Consider the following 15,762-nt stretch of genomic DNA (forward strand, 5'->3'; position numbering starts at 1 on the left):
CTTCTGGTGTTCAGTGTATGGTCTCCCCTTACTTGTTCTATAAGGCTGCAAGGGATTTTGCTATTATAATATTAAATCCGCAAAATGGTCATCTTAAATGTGTTCAATGAAAACTAAATGTTGCTTTCAGCCATATCTTCAGTATATTAAATACTGTGTGTATAATATAACACAAATGTTAATCTATTCCTGAAGCATATACATTTCTCCAAGTTATGGTACTAGAACAAAATTTGAATAAAATTACTGTCTTAGACTCTAAAGGTAGATAAATTTATGTATGGTAACATTTCCATGTGCGCTGAATGTGTACGCTCCCAGACCATATGGAAATTGCTGATGAATAAGCTATTCTGGAAATCCTTTTTAGAACATGAAGAAAAGTGGTTTCTATTGTTTTAGCCATACGCCTATGAAAATACCATTGATGTTCTTTCATGCAGGAAAGAAACACTGCTTTCATACCTACTATACTTAACAAAACTCTAATTAAATCCATTCAAACTGCCAAAGTAGCAGTATTACCACTTGGTCTCCATCCTGAATCCCATTCCCATCTAATTTTTTTCCTATTTCTTATCACGTGGGCACTTCCTGAAAAGGAGAATATGGTCTTTCCTGTAAGAGAAAAGTGCCAAGGTGTATTTTCACGTGTGTGTGCTTCAGTGTAAAATAGTTTGCAAATTTGAAAGGCTTCTACAGCAAATTGAATTACAGTAAAATGAATTACAATACTTGCAGTAAGATTTCCTGCTCAGCTGTTTCTATATTCTTAGTGTAGGTCACTCCTAGATGTTTTATCATTCTTCTAAAGAAAGTAATGAAATTATTAATATGTAAAAAGTTAACTATTACCTACTTTTCCTACTTCAGAAAAGGAATGAGAAAGGCAGCATCACAAGTTCTGACAGGCTTTTGTTTATGATGCATTTTATTCAGCCTGAGAGAGAGCACTGTCAAGTGTAGTCTGGGAAATAACAGCAAATTGGAAACCTATAGGTGGGAACCATTTTCCTGGTTTTATGTTATTTACTTCATATAGATGTACAGTGACAATCTGATAAGGATTATTACAGTAAAAGCAACTTGCTCTGAGTAGGCAGTAAACTGCTACAAATCTTCATGTATGTTTTAGAAGCTGCTGAACCTACTACAATAGTAAGACTCGCTCCTTTAACTTTATATCAAAGCCTGAATGTCCTAAGCCAAGCTTGAGACTCCAGCAATGAGGCACAGTACAAATAGGCAGTGAAAGGTTCACCTGCTGTAATAGGCACAGTCCTGTGATCCCTTTGAAGTTGAAGTTAGACAGCAAAAGACTTTGGAGACCTGGACTTCTCAGAGAAAAGGTAAGAGTAGCTGAGGAACTACACTATTTGAAAATTCATTTTCAGTTGGCTAATAACTTCAAATAAATGGGTCAGTGCATGTAACAAGGTGATCTGTTTCCATCTATGAGGGCTGTGGTACAGAAATGAACACTGAAAAGAGGGAACAGAAGAGTTAGATAACTGTACATTCAGAGGATGATGAATAGAGCAATTTGATTAAAAGCTTATTTTGCTTAATTTATTTCTGTAACAAAAATAGCTTTTTAGAAGATTTTCTCTCTAAGTTCAGCTGCAATTAACTGCTTTAATTTATTTTTGAACAGGTGTCAAACAAAAAATCAAACAGCACTCCTCCCCCAGCACAACTATCCAAAATCAAAGTACCAGCACCACAGACAGTACTGAAGAAGGAAAAGTGGCAGAGTTCTTCAAGGTTTAATGTTAGCAATAACAGGGAGCTTCAAAAACTGCCAGCTTTAAAAGGTATGTCTTTCTAAATTAGAATAACTCTTGTGGGGGATCTTGGGCATAAGACAGAGAAGCATCTCAACTATCATACTACTTATATCTGGACAGCATACATTATATATCAAGTATACACATGTGCAAACTTGCACATACTTGCATGTTCAAACACACTGGTTGTTTTTTTCTTTCATTCCTTATATGAGGACTTCCATTGTGTTGTATAGGAAATATCTAAGTTTCTTCAACCCAGAAATGTCTGTGTGAAAGTATATTCGCTCATTTCACATAAAAGCAGAATATTGGGACTCTCTATGCAAAATATCAGTCATCTGTCCTCAGTGCAGCATGCTCAAACCCTACTTTGTTTGTACTAAAATATCTCTTGGCATTGTGAGAAGACCTGGTCTATTGCTATTTATTGGTCTGGTTTTCCTGAGCATGGCTCAAGCATAGTGGCATCTTTTTAGTGAATATGAATTTTTCCTTTGTCAATTTTAAAGCTTTGTGATCTTTTAGGATTATATTTACTGCCATCTGTGATGAAAAGATGATGACAATTGATGCGTCCTCTCTTACTAATATGGCTTTTATCATCTTTATTTTAGCTACTGTCTGTTGTGTAGATACATGTTTGCATAGCGTGCTTATGGTAGCTTGTAGTAGTGTTAGGATAGAATCTTCTGGGTGTGGTCAGATGTACTGATCTGTTGCTTATGAGCAACTGATTTGCTCTGAAGGATTATTTAAAAAAAAAAAAAGCTGTGTTGGAGTGTGATGCATACTGCTTTCCAGTCTTCAAAGTTGGCAGTGAAAGCCTAATAGATTGCTGAAATGTTAAGTAGTACTGTTGTAGGCAATGTGAAAATGTCAAGGGATAAGACTTTTTTCCTCCAGTCATTGTTTTCTTGATATAATGCATTAGTGTTTCTTGAAAATAAGAAACCCAGCTTCTTAGCCCATGTGAATTATACTGCTTTTCATACAGATCAAACCAGACTGCAACATTCTTCTCTTCACACAATACTGTTTGTACAAAAAGAATATGAAATATTGTCCATCATGTTAGTATAGCAGTCTATATACAAGATGCTGCTTAAAATATCTCAAGACTTAACTGCTGTTTGTTTAATTAGTGAATTTCAATCTATTTTATTAAATTTGTAAATAAGAATATTTAGCACCACAGATTATGAATAATATGTCCTATTTTTTTAAACTGACATTGTAGGTTCATGCACAAGCTGTCACATCCAGGGTGTAACATAAGCAAATGACACTGAATGAAAGTAGTGATTTTTATAAAAAGTTATGTATACAGCCTCATTGACTGGCATAACCTTTTGTTCAAAAACTCAGCCGCAAAGAAAAATGTTTCTTACTTGGTCTAGAATCTCCATTTTGTCCTATCTTAAGTAGTATGTTTAGGGAGTGCCTGGGACTGTCAGCTTAGGGAGACTAGAACTGAGCATTCAATGAGAAGCAGAGTGGACAACGAGCTGGAAATGAGAAAAATGAGCAGATGGGAGAGGGGGAAAGTAATCCATCTTACAGCGGGTAGGGTGAAGTTTTAGATCAGTTTCCACCTTGGCTCTGTTGCAGTTTAAACTAGTAGGCCAATGAAGGGCAGAAGAATGCCTGCTTGGACTTGGGGGGGTGTAAGTCTTAAAAACTGCATAAGGTATGTTCTGAGAGTGTTCTACTGTTCTTGATGCAGCGTACCTAGATGTGAAGAAATGGTAGAAGTATTGTTGTGCATGTGCACAACACTTGCCTTTCAGTCTGCAATCACTACACCCAATCTGAAGTGAAAAGAAAGAAAAGACCTTGAGCTTATCTCTGGTGGATGTCTGATGCATGTCTGATGGTGTATGTGTGTCCCCAGGCTGTCGAGGGTCAAACTTTGTTATGAAACACTGGTGCAATTGCTGATCTAGTGATGGGTAGTAATTGCTACCTTTACTAAAGATAAAGCTATGCCCAGACTCATGGATCATAGCAAGTGTCTGTATAGTTGCTGTGATCTCTACGCGTGCTCATTCGTGACTTAATTCACACCTATTAGGGCTGCTGAGAATGCTGTTGACCGGTCACCCTGTTCTCCTAATGTGTACATAGATACATGACTTGATGTGCGTTCAGTGGGTCAAGTGAAGCTGGGAAACTTTCTCTTTGGACAGCTGTGTGTTGTTTAATGTCTGTGTCTGGACAGGAGTTAAAGCAAACTGGCAGGCTATAATTTAAAGGACTGAGATGATTAAGGTGGGTTTGACTTTTATGAAGCGCTGGGAAGAATATAGTGTTCCTTCAGGTTAGCTGTGTTTAACCGGCTTCCAGCTTTCAAACTCCAGTTATTTGTAACAGGTGGCTATATTTCTATGACTACAGTACCTGGGAAACCTTTCTTCTATCTGTAGTAGACCAAGAGATGTGTATTTTCTTCATAAATTTTGGGTTGAATACTGTGTGGTGTGATGTACTTCACGTGAGATTGTATTTTAAACACCATGTATGGAATGGGGTTGTCTTCGCATACTTGAAGATCTATATTAGATCTGTGAAAGCCCGTAACTGGTAAGCTCTAAATGGCCTGTGGTATTGCTGAGATAACCACCTTGCTTCTGTGCCATAGGGCTGGAGTTGAGGTCAGCAGATCACTTGAAATACTGGGAAGGGAAAGGAGGAGCAGCGAAAGTGGATTTTCATCAAGGTTTCTTATTTAGGAAATACTTTGCTTTTTAATCTGAAATAGTCTTAATTTTTGGTCTTCAGGCATGCTGCAAACTTTCTCTTGGGCGTTGCACAAAAGTGCTGGTGATAGGCTTCCAGAAATACCAGCCTGTTTGCCCTGGTGACTGGTATTAGTGAGGTATGCTCCAATATATTCATTGGAGCAGCTTATGATTAACACTGTACACCCTCAGTTTATGCAGGAAATGGAGGAGCAGGATAGCTCAGATAATGCAAAAAGAAAAGGAAATAAATTATGCTTTAAGAGGCTCTAAGAATAGACATGAACATAGAAAAGAGAAGTCTGTGATGCAATTGGTTTGTGGAGCATCGAGATCCATGTATTAGCAAAGCTGCAAGCTGGCGAAGCTCCCTGCAGCACAGTGCAATGCCATCTGATGTAGTTCAGGTAGAATAGGTAGCTTGTCTGCACACAGATAACCCAGAAGTATCTCTGGAGAAGTACCTTCAGAATGGTGTCAAACACCTTGAAAAGATCTTACCTATTTTCACCAAAAAAATAAAAATTCTCTGCCAACAAACTTGTGGTATGTTGATTTCTGCTTATCCGGTTCTCCTTGTTAGCTAACATTTGTAGTACAGGTACTTCAGTTACAGAAAATTGATTTTTGTTTTCAGTTGTTTATTGGAAAAAAATTACTTATTAGCCTTAAAGGTGTGTTTTGTTTTATTATGATTTGAAAACTTGTAGATTAATGCTTTGGTTATCTCAAATATAAATGGCAAAGGGTGTTTCAGCCTTCAGAAACAAGTTTGTTTATTTTTGCTGTCTTAAGAAAATAGTTTGTAACTTAGGATATATTGAAATTGTTTACAAATGTAAGAATGTGTTCTGTATGAGAGAAACAGTGTACGTGTTCAATATGAATATTTAATAAATATATTAATGTACCATATCCGAGCTTGTATGTACCTGCCCACTGACACACTGAAGTAGTTTGTGTTCTTTGCAACTGCTCGCTTCAACCTTATGCAAGAAGCTTGAATTCATTGTTACGTTATGGATAACTTTTTCATGGTTAATTAGCAAATAATTCCACAGTGTCTGTGATTTAGTTTGTTGTGGACTGGCAGTTTTTCTAGTGATGTTGATGGGTCATATTCACTTTAGTTCTTGATTCTAGGTTACCTCTATGAACTTCTGACACTCAGATACGTTATATACTGGAAAAAGCTCTAGAGCTTGAATGTCATGGATATGTACTACTCATCTAGCTGTGTTTGTTCAGTTTTGAGAGGAAACTTTTAAGAGTGTCTTGATATGTTAGGAATTGCATGCTTGTTGCTTGTGCACTTGACGGCTGCTATAATACACTTTCACTTCAGCTCTCATGGAGTTAGTATCTGAAGACCATCATACAGATCAAATCTGTAAAATTTTAAACAAAAAACTTACCTGGGTTTAATGCTGAGGGAAAGGAAGGGTATCTCTTTTTTTTATGAGGTACTTGCATTTACTTCCAGATCTAGCTGCCTTTTTTTTTTTCTTCTCTTAAATGCATATTAAGAAAAATTTTCCCAAACAAACATTTCTAAATTCTATAAGCTTAGTTTACTATCTAAACCATTAGGAGATCAGACTTAATATTTTCTGAATTTTCTCTGGAATGTTTTTTGCAACCATTTGGGTTTGGGTTTTTTTAAAAAACAACAACAACAAACCCCCAAAAACAACAAACTATTTTCCCTCTGATTTTACTGAAAATATAGTTGTCCCTTACCAAATGAGAGTAGTGTGCAAGTGTCAGCATCTGCAGGAGTGAGGTTGCTGCTGTGATGGACTTGCTGAGTAATTGACCAAGATCAAAAAGGAACAACAACAAAAAAATAGAACAGCTAGCAGTGGTGCATTTCATAACTGGTTAACTGGCAACCTAAATGTTAAATGTGTTTCACTTCTATTCAACACTATTAATACAGAAAAGCAAAATTTAAGTTTAATGATTCAAAATGTGTATGATATTAAAAATGAGAATTTCTGTTCATAAGAATTTCTCATTTTAGTAATACTTCCATTACACGTTGACAGTTTTTTTCCCCGTGGTACAGTCTTGCTAATTATGTATTTCTAAGATGCTCCCTTGCCCAATATGTACGGTTAGTTTATATGCTATAAGGGATTTTTAACTGTACAAACAGGTGAGCGTACTTGTATTTGTACACGTTATTTTGCAAGGATGTGCTGATTTTAGTAAATTGTGTAAATGTGCAGCGTTTAGAGATAACTGATGTACAAAGGGAGGAGACTTTTAAGGATGTGGTCTGAATTCCTACAACACATAAGAGAATGTTGCAATGAGAATTCTTAAATACAATATTATGATGCCTTGACTGAGATAAAAGGTTTTATACACTGTCAAATACGATTGTGTCACAAATCTAACTTTAACCTGCAAGTAATGTTCATTAAAAGATAATGTTCTCTGTCAGTCCTAGAATAATAAATCTGAAAAAAATAAAAAAAGTCAGCGCTCCTTAATATTCTGAAGTGTTGCAAAATTTCCCAACGAACGTGTTAGTCATGCATATGTAAATTTGGGAATGATTCAAAAATATGCTTTTTCATAGCATTTCTGTATATGTTTTTAAAGCTGGATAGGAGTCCTTTTATAGCCTTATAGAGGACTGCTGTGATGCCAGTGTCATGGTTTTGTTCGTGGGTTTGGGGTTGGGGTGGTTTTTGTTTTGTTGGGTTTTGGTTTGTTGTGGGGGTTTTTTTGGTTGGGTTTTTTTTTTTTCGATAAAAGTGAACATTGTTTTATGTCATCTTAAAGATGGAGATTGCAATTCAGCTTTTTCAAATACAGTTCCTAATTTATTTACAGAATTACTGTTTACCTCTTGGAGTTGGATTTTTGATCTAAAAAATGTGGATACAATATTCTTATAACGGTATATATCGGGGTAGGAAGAAATGAGCTACGCTGACAGATGTGAACATCTAGACTAACTTTTAGTGCTGAGAAGTATAGAAAACAGCACAGTTTTCTAATGTAAAGTATCTGCATGTGATATGATTAAACAGATTCTGGTATTTCATTGTTGAAGATCTTGCTGTGCATGTTGATCAGCCCTGGTTTTGACCTTCTGGTGGAGATGTCTTCTGACTTAGCATGATTTCAACATTAAAAGTACTATCAGTCGTATCTATTTTTTAAAAAAAGAAAAGGAGAGAGAGAGGGGAAAAAAAAAGAAATAATGAACATGACAGGTCATAAGGGTGCCATTTTTCTGAGCACATTTCATGCAGAGTGCATGGTTTCTTTTTTTTTTTTCCCCCAAGCAGAGACTTTAGAGCTATGCCAAATTCTGAGTCTGTTCTGTGCAAAGGGAGAACATCAGGGTGGTGTCTCAACTTGTCTGCCTGTGATACAGGACTCTGATAGGGAGGCAAGCGTTATTAAAGCTTTCCTAATGTTTTTAAGTCATAAATGGCTGCCTAGGAGATAGCTCTGTTTTCATTGTCTGTACAATATTAAAGTGTGATGAATTAAGATTGCAGAAGAGGTGATTCCAGTTTAAGATTCTGATATTTAAAAAAACAATTGGACCAAATTTTCATTGATAAAACTGTTGTAACCATGAGGAAGGAGGAAAAAGTGAGAATTTCTCAAGAGGTCGGAAATAGAAGGTGGTTGTGTGTTTCTTTCAACTGTAGAGTACAGATAAGTAAGCAAAACTGTTACCAAGGTAAATTAAAAAGCAAATTATAAAGCAAAGTATCGTTCTCTGTGCTGCAGAGAAATTCAACCATATATGTTGGTAATTTCCACAAACTTAGATCAGGGTAAGTTCAAACTCAAGCAGAGTGTGTTACCTGTTCATTTAAAATTACCATCTATTTTCGTGATACAAAAGAGACTCACTGGATATATGCAATATAATTGAATTTATGGGAATCATAGCAGTAAGGGACTACTTTGGGGTTTTGAAGAGCACTTTTCTTATAAGATGTTGAGACTGGAGATCTCAATGTTTAATGTCACTTTCATCACAGAAACCTGCTCCTGCCAATGTGAATTAGGTAGAGAACAAGGGTGCAGTACTTCGGCCTTTCCAGTTTAATCGTGCTTCTTGTGTGCGCCCATGGCAATTAAGGAATTTTGTCCAGCTGCAAGGTGGTAGCATCACTGTTTAGCTAAAAGTATTTTATGCAAAATAAGATGGCAGATTAAACAAGATAATGGTACTATAAAAGATAATTTGCCCAAATATGTAATGCATTTAAAAGGCAAAACAAATTAATTCTCATGCAAAAACATCGATGAATGCAGTTTTGTGAAACAGATGATGTTCTTCTCCCTTGTACGCGAACTGCATTGGACTAACTCAGTATGCTAAGTGCTATCCTTCTGGTCCTGGCTGCGTTCACGCTTTTATAGTATTTTTGGCAGCCTAATATTTTATTGAATTTATTGAAACAAAAAGTCCATATAGGAAAATACTGCAGAAGCTTGCTCTTCCCTACGTCAGTATGGTTGGGTGTCAGTGAGTGTATGTATTGTATCATGTGAAAGAACTGCGGAGGCTTTTTGCCATGTTAATTTAGTAACTTTGTTTTTGAACTTTGATCTTTAAAACATTATCATAGTGTTGCATAAACAGACTTTCCTGTATTTAATTTTCTTCTAAATGTTTAGAAGAATTATTAAAATATATGTGTGGTAAGCATATACATTTCTTAAAGCAAAAACTGGCAATTGTTTGGTGTTCATACAGGAAAATAGGACCTATCAAATGAGTAATTCTTTTAATATTTAATGATTATCAAATCATTAATACTAAAGTATTTGGCAATTATCCAGTCTGAATTACTTTGTAACATTTTAAAGATTAAGAAACATGGTAGGTAGTGAGTGAATAACTACCAAAAAAAGGTTATAGAGTAAAATACTTTGCTTGAGTATGTGAATTTTTTTTTCTTTAGCTAGCTTTACATGAAATCATAGGCTTGGATTAATGAGCCATTTTTCATTTCAACTGCCCTATCAAACACCTACTCATTAGTCAGCAGCTGAAAGTGTTAGAAGAATGCTCTACATCTGTCACTGGCAGCATTTCCTACCAAACTTGTTTCCACTGAAGCTTGGATAGAATCCATAAAAATAAGATTTAAAATGTGGTATTGTCTTATTTTCTAGATTCTAACCTGTCTCTTCAGAGTTTAGATCTCTCTTAAAATGTCTTTCATTATGCCCTTATTTACAAAAAGAACATTTTGTTCCATTGCACAGGTTTTCATTATAATCAGACCTAAACATTTTTGCTGCTGCACTAAACTCCCTTCGTAAGATCTCTACTGATCAAACATTGAATGCAATATTTATGCATGTAAATATAAGTCAGTGTTTGCTGGATAACTAGCATGCTCTCAAATTTTTACTCTTAAATGTAACTTTTTATGCTTCATTTCTTGAAAATTATGTGTGACCTATGTAATAAGGCGACAGAAAGGAGTGAGTTTGGTGGTATACATGTTAGGTTTTATACTGGGCTTGGTGGAAATAGTGTGCCAGGACTTGAAACAAGCTTCTGCAATCTGCCCTGGGAAATATGTTTTTGTATCAGATGCTATTCTTAAAATATATTTCTTTTTAAGGTAACTAATGTTTTTTTGTCTTGTACAGCGTTCTGAACTCAACAGATATCTACTGATTTCTGTCCCCACCCCCACTTACAAAACCTTTTGAATATACAATATTGGCTGAAGGAGAACTTGGTACTGTTGAGCCTGTGTGTGCTACAGTGACCATGCAAATATTAGGAAATCCAGATAGAGACAAATCCAATCACAGGCAGATGTTTGCCAATTCCACTTTTAATCAGTTTTTCCTGTACTAGAAGGAGTAAATATTATCAATTTCTCAACATGGAAGGTAGAATACTATCTTTTGCCATGCTTCAGTCTTAGGAATTCTTTAAGGAAGCCAAATGATAGTCCATATGTTTCATTTATCCAGGTAAGGATTTTTTTTCTTATTGGTGTATTTCTTTTGATAGCAAGGTACTAACATGGTGTTTACTGCCTCTGTTTCCTTGAAGAACTTCCTCTTGGGCTGTCCTTTGGAATTGAGTCAGAACCTTGTAGTAGAAGCCCAGTATCCTTCCTATTGCTGTGATTTTTCCTCCAGAATGTGTAGTATCCAGTGCCTTTTCTCCCCTAAAACAAAGTTATTGTCCTCGAGTAACTCATTGTTCAGAGTTGTGAAGAGACCCTTATTTTCTATAGCCTGACATCATTTGTGAGAATCATAAGTTTTGCTTAGGCTATAACTGGAGGGAAAAAAAGTAAATTATGTTGGTCCTACCAGTATGTTTGCCGATGATACCAAACTGAGTGGGGAAGTGGACACTTTGGAAGGGAGAGCCACCCTGCAGGAGACCTGGATAGGCTGGAAGAGTGGGCTAACAAGAACCTTATGAAGTTCAACAAGGACAAATGTAAGGTCTTGCACCTGGGAGAACAATCCAGGAGTGCAGCACAGGCTGGGATCTACCCGGCTGGGGAGCAGCTCTGTGGAAAGGGACCTGGGGGTCCTGGTGGACAACAAGCTCAATATGAGTGAACAGTGTGCTGCTGCGGCAAAGCAAGCCAACAGGATGCTGTGTGCATCCACAAGAACATCAGCAGCAGAGATAAAGAACTCATTATCCCACTCTACTCAGTGCTTCTCAGGCCACACCTGGAATACTGTGTTCAGTTTTGGTCCCTGCTCCACAAAAAAGATGTGGACAGGCTGGAGAGGGTCCAGAGAAGGGCCACAAAGATGATCAAAGGACTGGGAAGCCTGCCATGTGAGGAAAGGCTGAGAGAACTGGGTTTGTTCAGCCTTGAGAAAAGAAAGCTTAGGGGAGACATTATCACCGTGTTCCAGTATTTAAAGGGTGGCTACAAAGAAGGTGGAGACTCCCCTTTTACAAGGAGTCACATGGAAAAGATGAGGGGTAATGGGTACAAGTTATTCCTGGGGAGATTCTGATTGGACACAGGAGGAAAATTTTTCACAATGAGAACAATCAGCCATTGGAATAATCTCCCCAGGGAAGTGGTGGATTCCCCAGCATTGGACACTTTTAACATTTGGCTGGACAGGGTGCTGGGCCGTCTTGTCAAGACCATGCTTTTGCCATGAAAGGTTGGACCAGATGATCCTTGAGTCCCTTCCAACCTGGTATTCTGTGATTCAGTGAGTCATGTTTATGCCTGTCCCTTTTTTGGGTGGCTGTCTGGTGAACCAGATAATGGAATCAGCATGGCTCATACTAACTCTTTTCCTTCTCCTTTTAACTCTGTTCAGTTTCCTAATCTGGTTCAACCATGCAGCTGCACAAAGCCCTCATACAACAATTTTGGACGGTTGTGCACATGTGCCTCAGAAGAGGTGGGATTGCAGCAGTAGCTCATACAGACTTAGTTCAGCTTGGGCTGCCGTGGAACACAGTCTAAGTTAACAGAAAACCAACCTAACAACAAAGTAAGTGGCCTTCTCTTCTGTTGGTGGACTAAACTAACTCAGCTGTGGGTCTGATGACTGCTAAAGCAGATGAGAACAAAATAAAGCAAAGGGGAATGCAAGAAGGGGACTGAAGCAGTCTGCAGCTAGGCTGGCTTAGGTCACTGAGGAGTAGCAACTTCAGCAGTTGTGGAATTATGCCTTTAGTTACCTGGGAGTTCAGACTAAATAGCCCCCTCCTCCCCCAATCCAAAAAAGAAAAGTCCTTATATAGTCTGAAAGGTAACCAACTTTGTCCCAAGGTGTCTTCATGTAAATTAAAATTGGATTAACTTCTATTATCTTATATGTTGTTGATTCTGTCACTATCAGTTAGAATAGTAGCTAGTTCAGAATGGAAGTAAAATTCACCTTTGGGCAGGTGAATTTGTTGTTGGGGGTGGGGTGTGGCATTGGTTGTTTTTTAAATCACAAGCCAAATGGAGTGTTTGTTTTGAAAGAAATACTACATAGCCTCCCAGTGTAAAGAGAATTCACCAGCTATAGTGCTGTATCTTAAATGTAACATATTTAATTATATCCTGAGAACTTTACAGGATTTTCCTTCATTCCCATCATCAGGAAGTTAGAAGCAATGAGCAGGGTTCAGAGGAAACCTGTAATAGGTACAGTTTTACTATATTGTCAATATGTTTTTTCATTAATTTAGTACTAAAAATGGGTAGCCAAAGTTAATAAGGCTTTTGATTCTCTTGCAACAGAAGTGTCTTCATAAATTTGTTCAAGTAACCTCTTCCTCCTCCCATTGATATTCACTAGCTCCATTCCACTTGCACTAATACTCTTTCCCTTCCCATTAGTAAATCAATTCCTAACTCAATTTTCTTTGCAATTTTTTTCCCAAATGAAGTTGCTCAAAATAATTCAACTTAAGTAAATATTTTCCTTTGGCAAATCAAATATTTTAAGGCTGAAACAAAGGGAAGGTATACAAGCCTCCTGAGCAGAATGTACCTCTCAATCTGTACGACTGGTGAGAAGGTACCAGATTGTGTTAATGAGCAAAAGGTCTTATAAAGATTAAAGTTCTTCAACTCCACTACTGTCCTGTCAGGAAGCACACCAGAAATATACTGAATTATGGCTGTTTGAACCAGTTTCATGGTAGTTTGCTAAGTACTGGCCTCAGATGTAAAACAGTCCTGCAAAGAGGAAGAAATGTGAACAGGATATGTGTATCTTGCAAGAGAAAACTTACTTGAATATGTCTTAGTGTTCTGCCAATACTGCTGCTAGCGCAGCAAATGTCACACTTACTCTCTTTAGTGGAGGACAATGTAGGAGGGTTGACTCAAACCATTACCTAAAATTTGCTAATGAACCTCCAACTATTCAAGCCATGCTTATGTATAAAATAGGAAATGGCACTGTAACTAAATAACATTCCCTTTTTGCTCTAATGTGTTCCAGTACAGTAGTTGTGTGCCATTGTACCAGCAGTCTTCATACCCATTTTAATCTTTGCAGGGAGTTTCAAAGAGACAGAAGCAGCAGTTGACCATTAAAGCAAAGACATGAGTAGAGAGGAGGACAGATAGAGCAGCTGCATGTTACAGATGTGGTTACCAGATAAACTGGAATTTGAAACCTAATTTTTGCTGCTTCACACTGTGGCTTATCACTATAGAACAGTCTAATTGTACTTTAGAGATGGGGAAAAGAATTTTTTGCAGTATTTTCATATGCAGAATTTTGTAAGAAAATTCTGTTTATCTGAGTTGTTCTTCAGTTTTCTTTTCTCCTTCATCCATCAAGATCTTGTAGAAAACTTTGTTTGAGGTCAGTCTTGGTTTTGTTTTTAAATCTAGTTTTGTTAAAGGCATATCTCTATGGTAGCTTTTTGTTTTGTAAGACTAAAACTCCACATCTAAGGTACACCCAGGGGAGGTACGGATATAAAACCTGACACTTTTGAGAATACACTTTCCCCGGTTTTGCCTAGACTGGAAGGACAAATAATTTGAATCTCTGTAGTCTTAGGGAAAAGGTTTAAAAAGGCATCAGAAGCTCATGTAGTCCATTTTGATGTTTTCAAAAGCAGGATCAACTACATTTATATCACTCATTATGTTTGGCCATTTTTTCAAATTATTAGGAAGTTTGCAGTCTCTTGTTTCACTATGCTTATTGTGAGAGGATTTCATTTAATATCTAACCTAATCTTCCTTGATGTAGGAAGAATTTACTGTCTGTAGTGAATGTAGAAAAACTAATTCCCTTCATCTGCATAATTACTTTTTTAAATACTTGGATAGTCTCAGTCTAGTCCTTTCTATCAAAAAACCAAACCAAAACAAAAACCAAACCAACCAAAAAAACCCAACAACCCACACCACACCAAACAGAGCAGCTTTATTTTTTTTTAAGTAATATTTTCTAGATTGGTTGTCTTTGGGTGTTCTTGTCAGGTTTACATCCTTCTTCAACTATGACATCCAGGAGGTACTACTTCAAATCGGGCCATTTCAGTGAATCTTGATCAGTAAATCCAATTTATTTCTTCATGTGTCTTATGGGTAATATCCCTCTTTTTTTATATCCCAGTTAGTCTTTTCCCTTCATCCAATTCAATAATATTCAGTACAGCTCTAACTCACCTTTGACAGTGTATTATTGTAGTGCGATATAATTTTTCTAACCAGGTATGCATATGTCCTATAATTTGTTTTTGTTCCAAATTTTCATCAGCAAATTACCTAATGGAAAAGTCTCTTTCTCTTTTTTTGTTGTACTCCTTTTTTGAGCAGATATAAGTTAGGACAGTGTCATAAATCAACTAATTAAATATTTAAAGGTGTCATATTGGTGCAAATAGTATTTGAGAAGAAGCACAGATTTGGAGATGGTACAAGTATAACATTGCCTGTTTCTCTGACCTTCACTCCCAGAGGTGAGGTAGCCAGGAGACAAAATGGTCCTTCAGATAGCTCACTGTAAAAATACATGTGCAAGTGCCATAGATAAAGAAAAAGTTGCTTACAGTTTTGTTCCAAATACCTTAAGTAATTTGACTAAAAAGTTTAGAAATTTTTATGATGTGCTTTTTTTGTATTTCTGGGATTATGCAGCAAAACTGTTTCCATATGCCTATATATTGGTTCTTACTGCTGCAATACTTCAGGTTTTAAGTAACCATTTATTATTATTATTAATCGTGACTGAACTTTCTAGAAAGGAAAACCTGAGGTTTGCAATATCCGAGTTTACCAATGTTACACTAAACTTAAGATAGATCCGTTTCTAGATTGAAAGGAATATTCAGATGAGCATGAAATGAGATTTTAATCTCCTGAATGTCATCTGTATGTTATGAATAAAAATATATACATATTAGCAACCAGTCATAAAATAGTTCACAGGACTGCTTATAAGGTTTTATACTTACAAATCACTACTACTACTAATTCTTACTGTGAATCACCTTTTAATATGGCTCTTGAAAGGTAAAGTTGCAGATGTTTCTCGTAATGCTGTGTTTTTCCGTGGTTAAGTTGAACTGCAGTTTAGCAGTTCTTGGCAACCTCACTGAAGGAAAGATGAAGCTTTTGGCTTTTTCAGGAAGGAAGGGGAGAAAAAAAAAGGCATGCGCTCTTTCTAGCAGGTGCGCACTGAGTGTTATCTGCGGGGGAAATAGAGCAGCAGTAAGACCATCCTGCTTTAAAGAAGACAAGGGCGGAAGGCTCGTCACCTCCTCAGGCTGC

At 36.9% G+C, this 15,762-nt stretch overlaps 1 protein-coding gene across 2 annotated transcripts in view; it reads left to right on the forward strand.

Annotated features, from left to right (window-relative positions):
- Positions 1–15,762, forward strand: part of PPP2R5C (protein phosphatase 2 regulatory subunit B'gamma) — an 82,862-nt gene that overhangs the window by 15,409 nt on the left and 51,691 nt on the right. For both annotated transcript variants that reach the window (XM_072864394.1, XM_072864395.1), the window contains exon 3: positions 1,655–1,814. In XM_072864394.1, the coding sequence (XP_072720495.1) occupies positions 1,655–1,814 (160 nt within the window). The remainder of the gene's footprint in view (positions 1–1,654; positions 1,815–15,762) is intronic.

This window comes from Ciconia boyciana, chromosome 6 (genome assembly GCF_034638445.1).
Source record: "Ciconia boyciana chromosome 6, ASM3463844v1, whole genome shotgun sequence".
In the NCBI taxonomy this organism is placed as follows: domain Eukaryota; kingdom Metazoa; phylum Chordata; class Aves; order Ciconiiformes; family Ciconiidae; genus Ciconia; species Ciconia boyciana.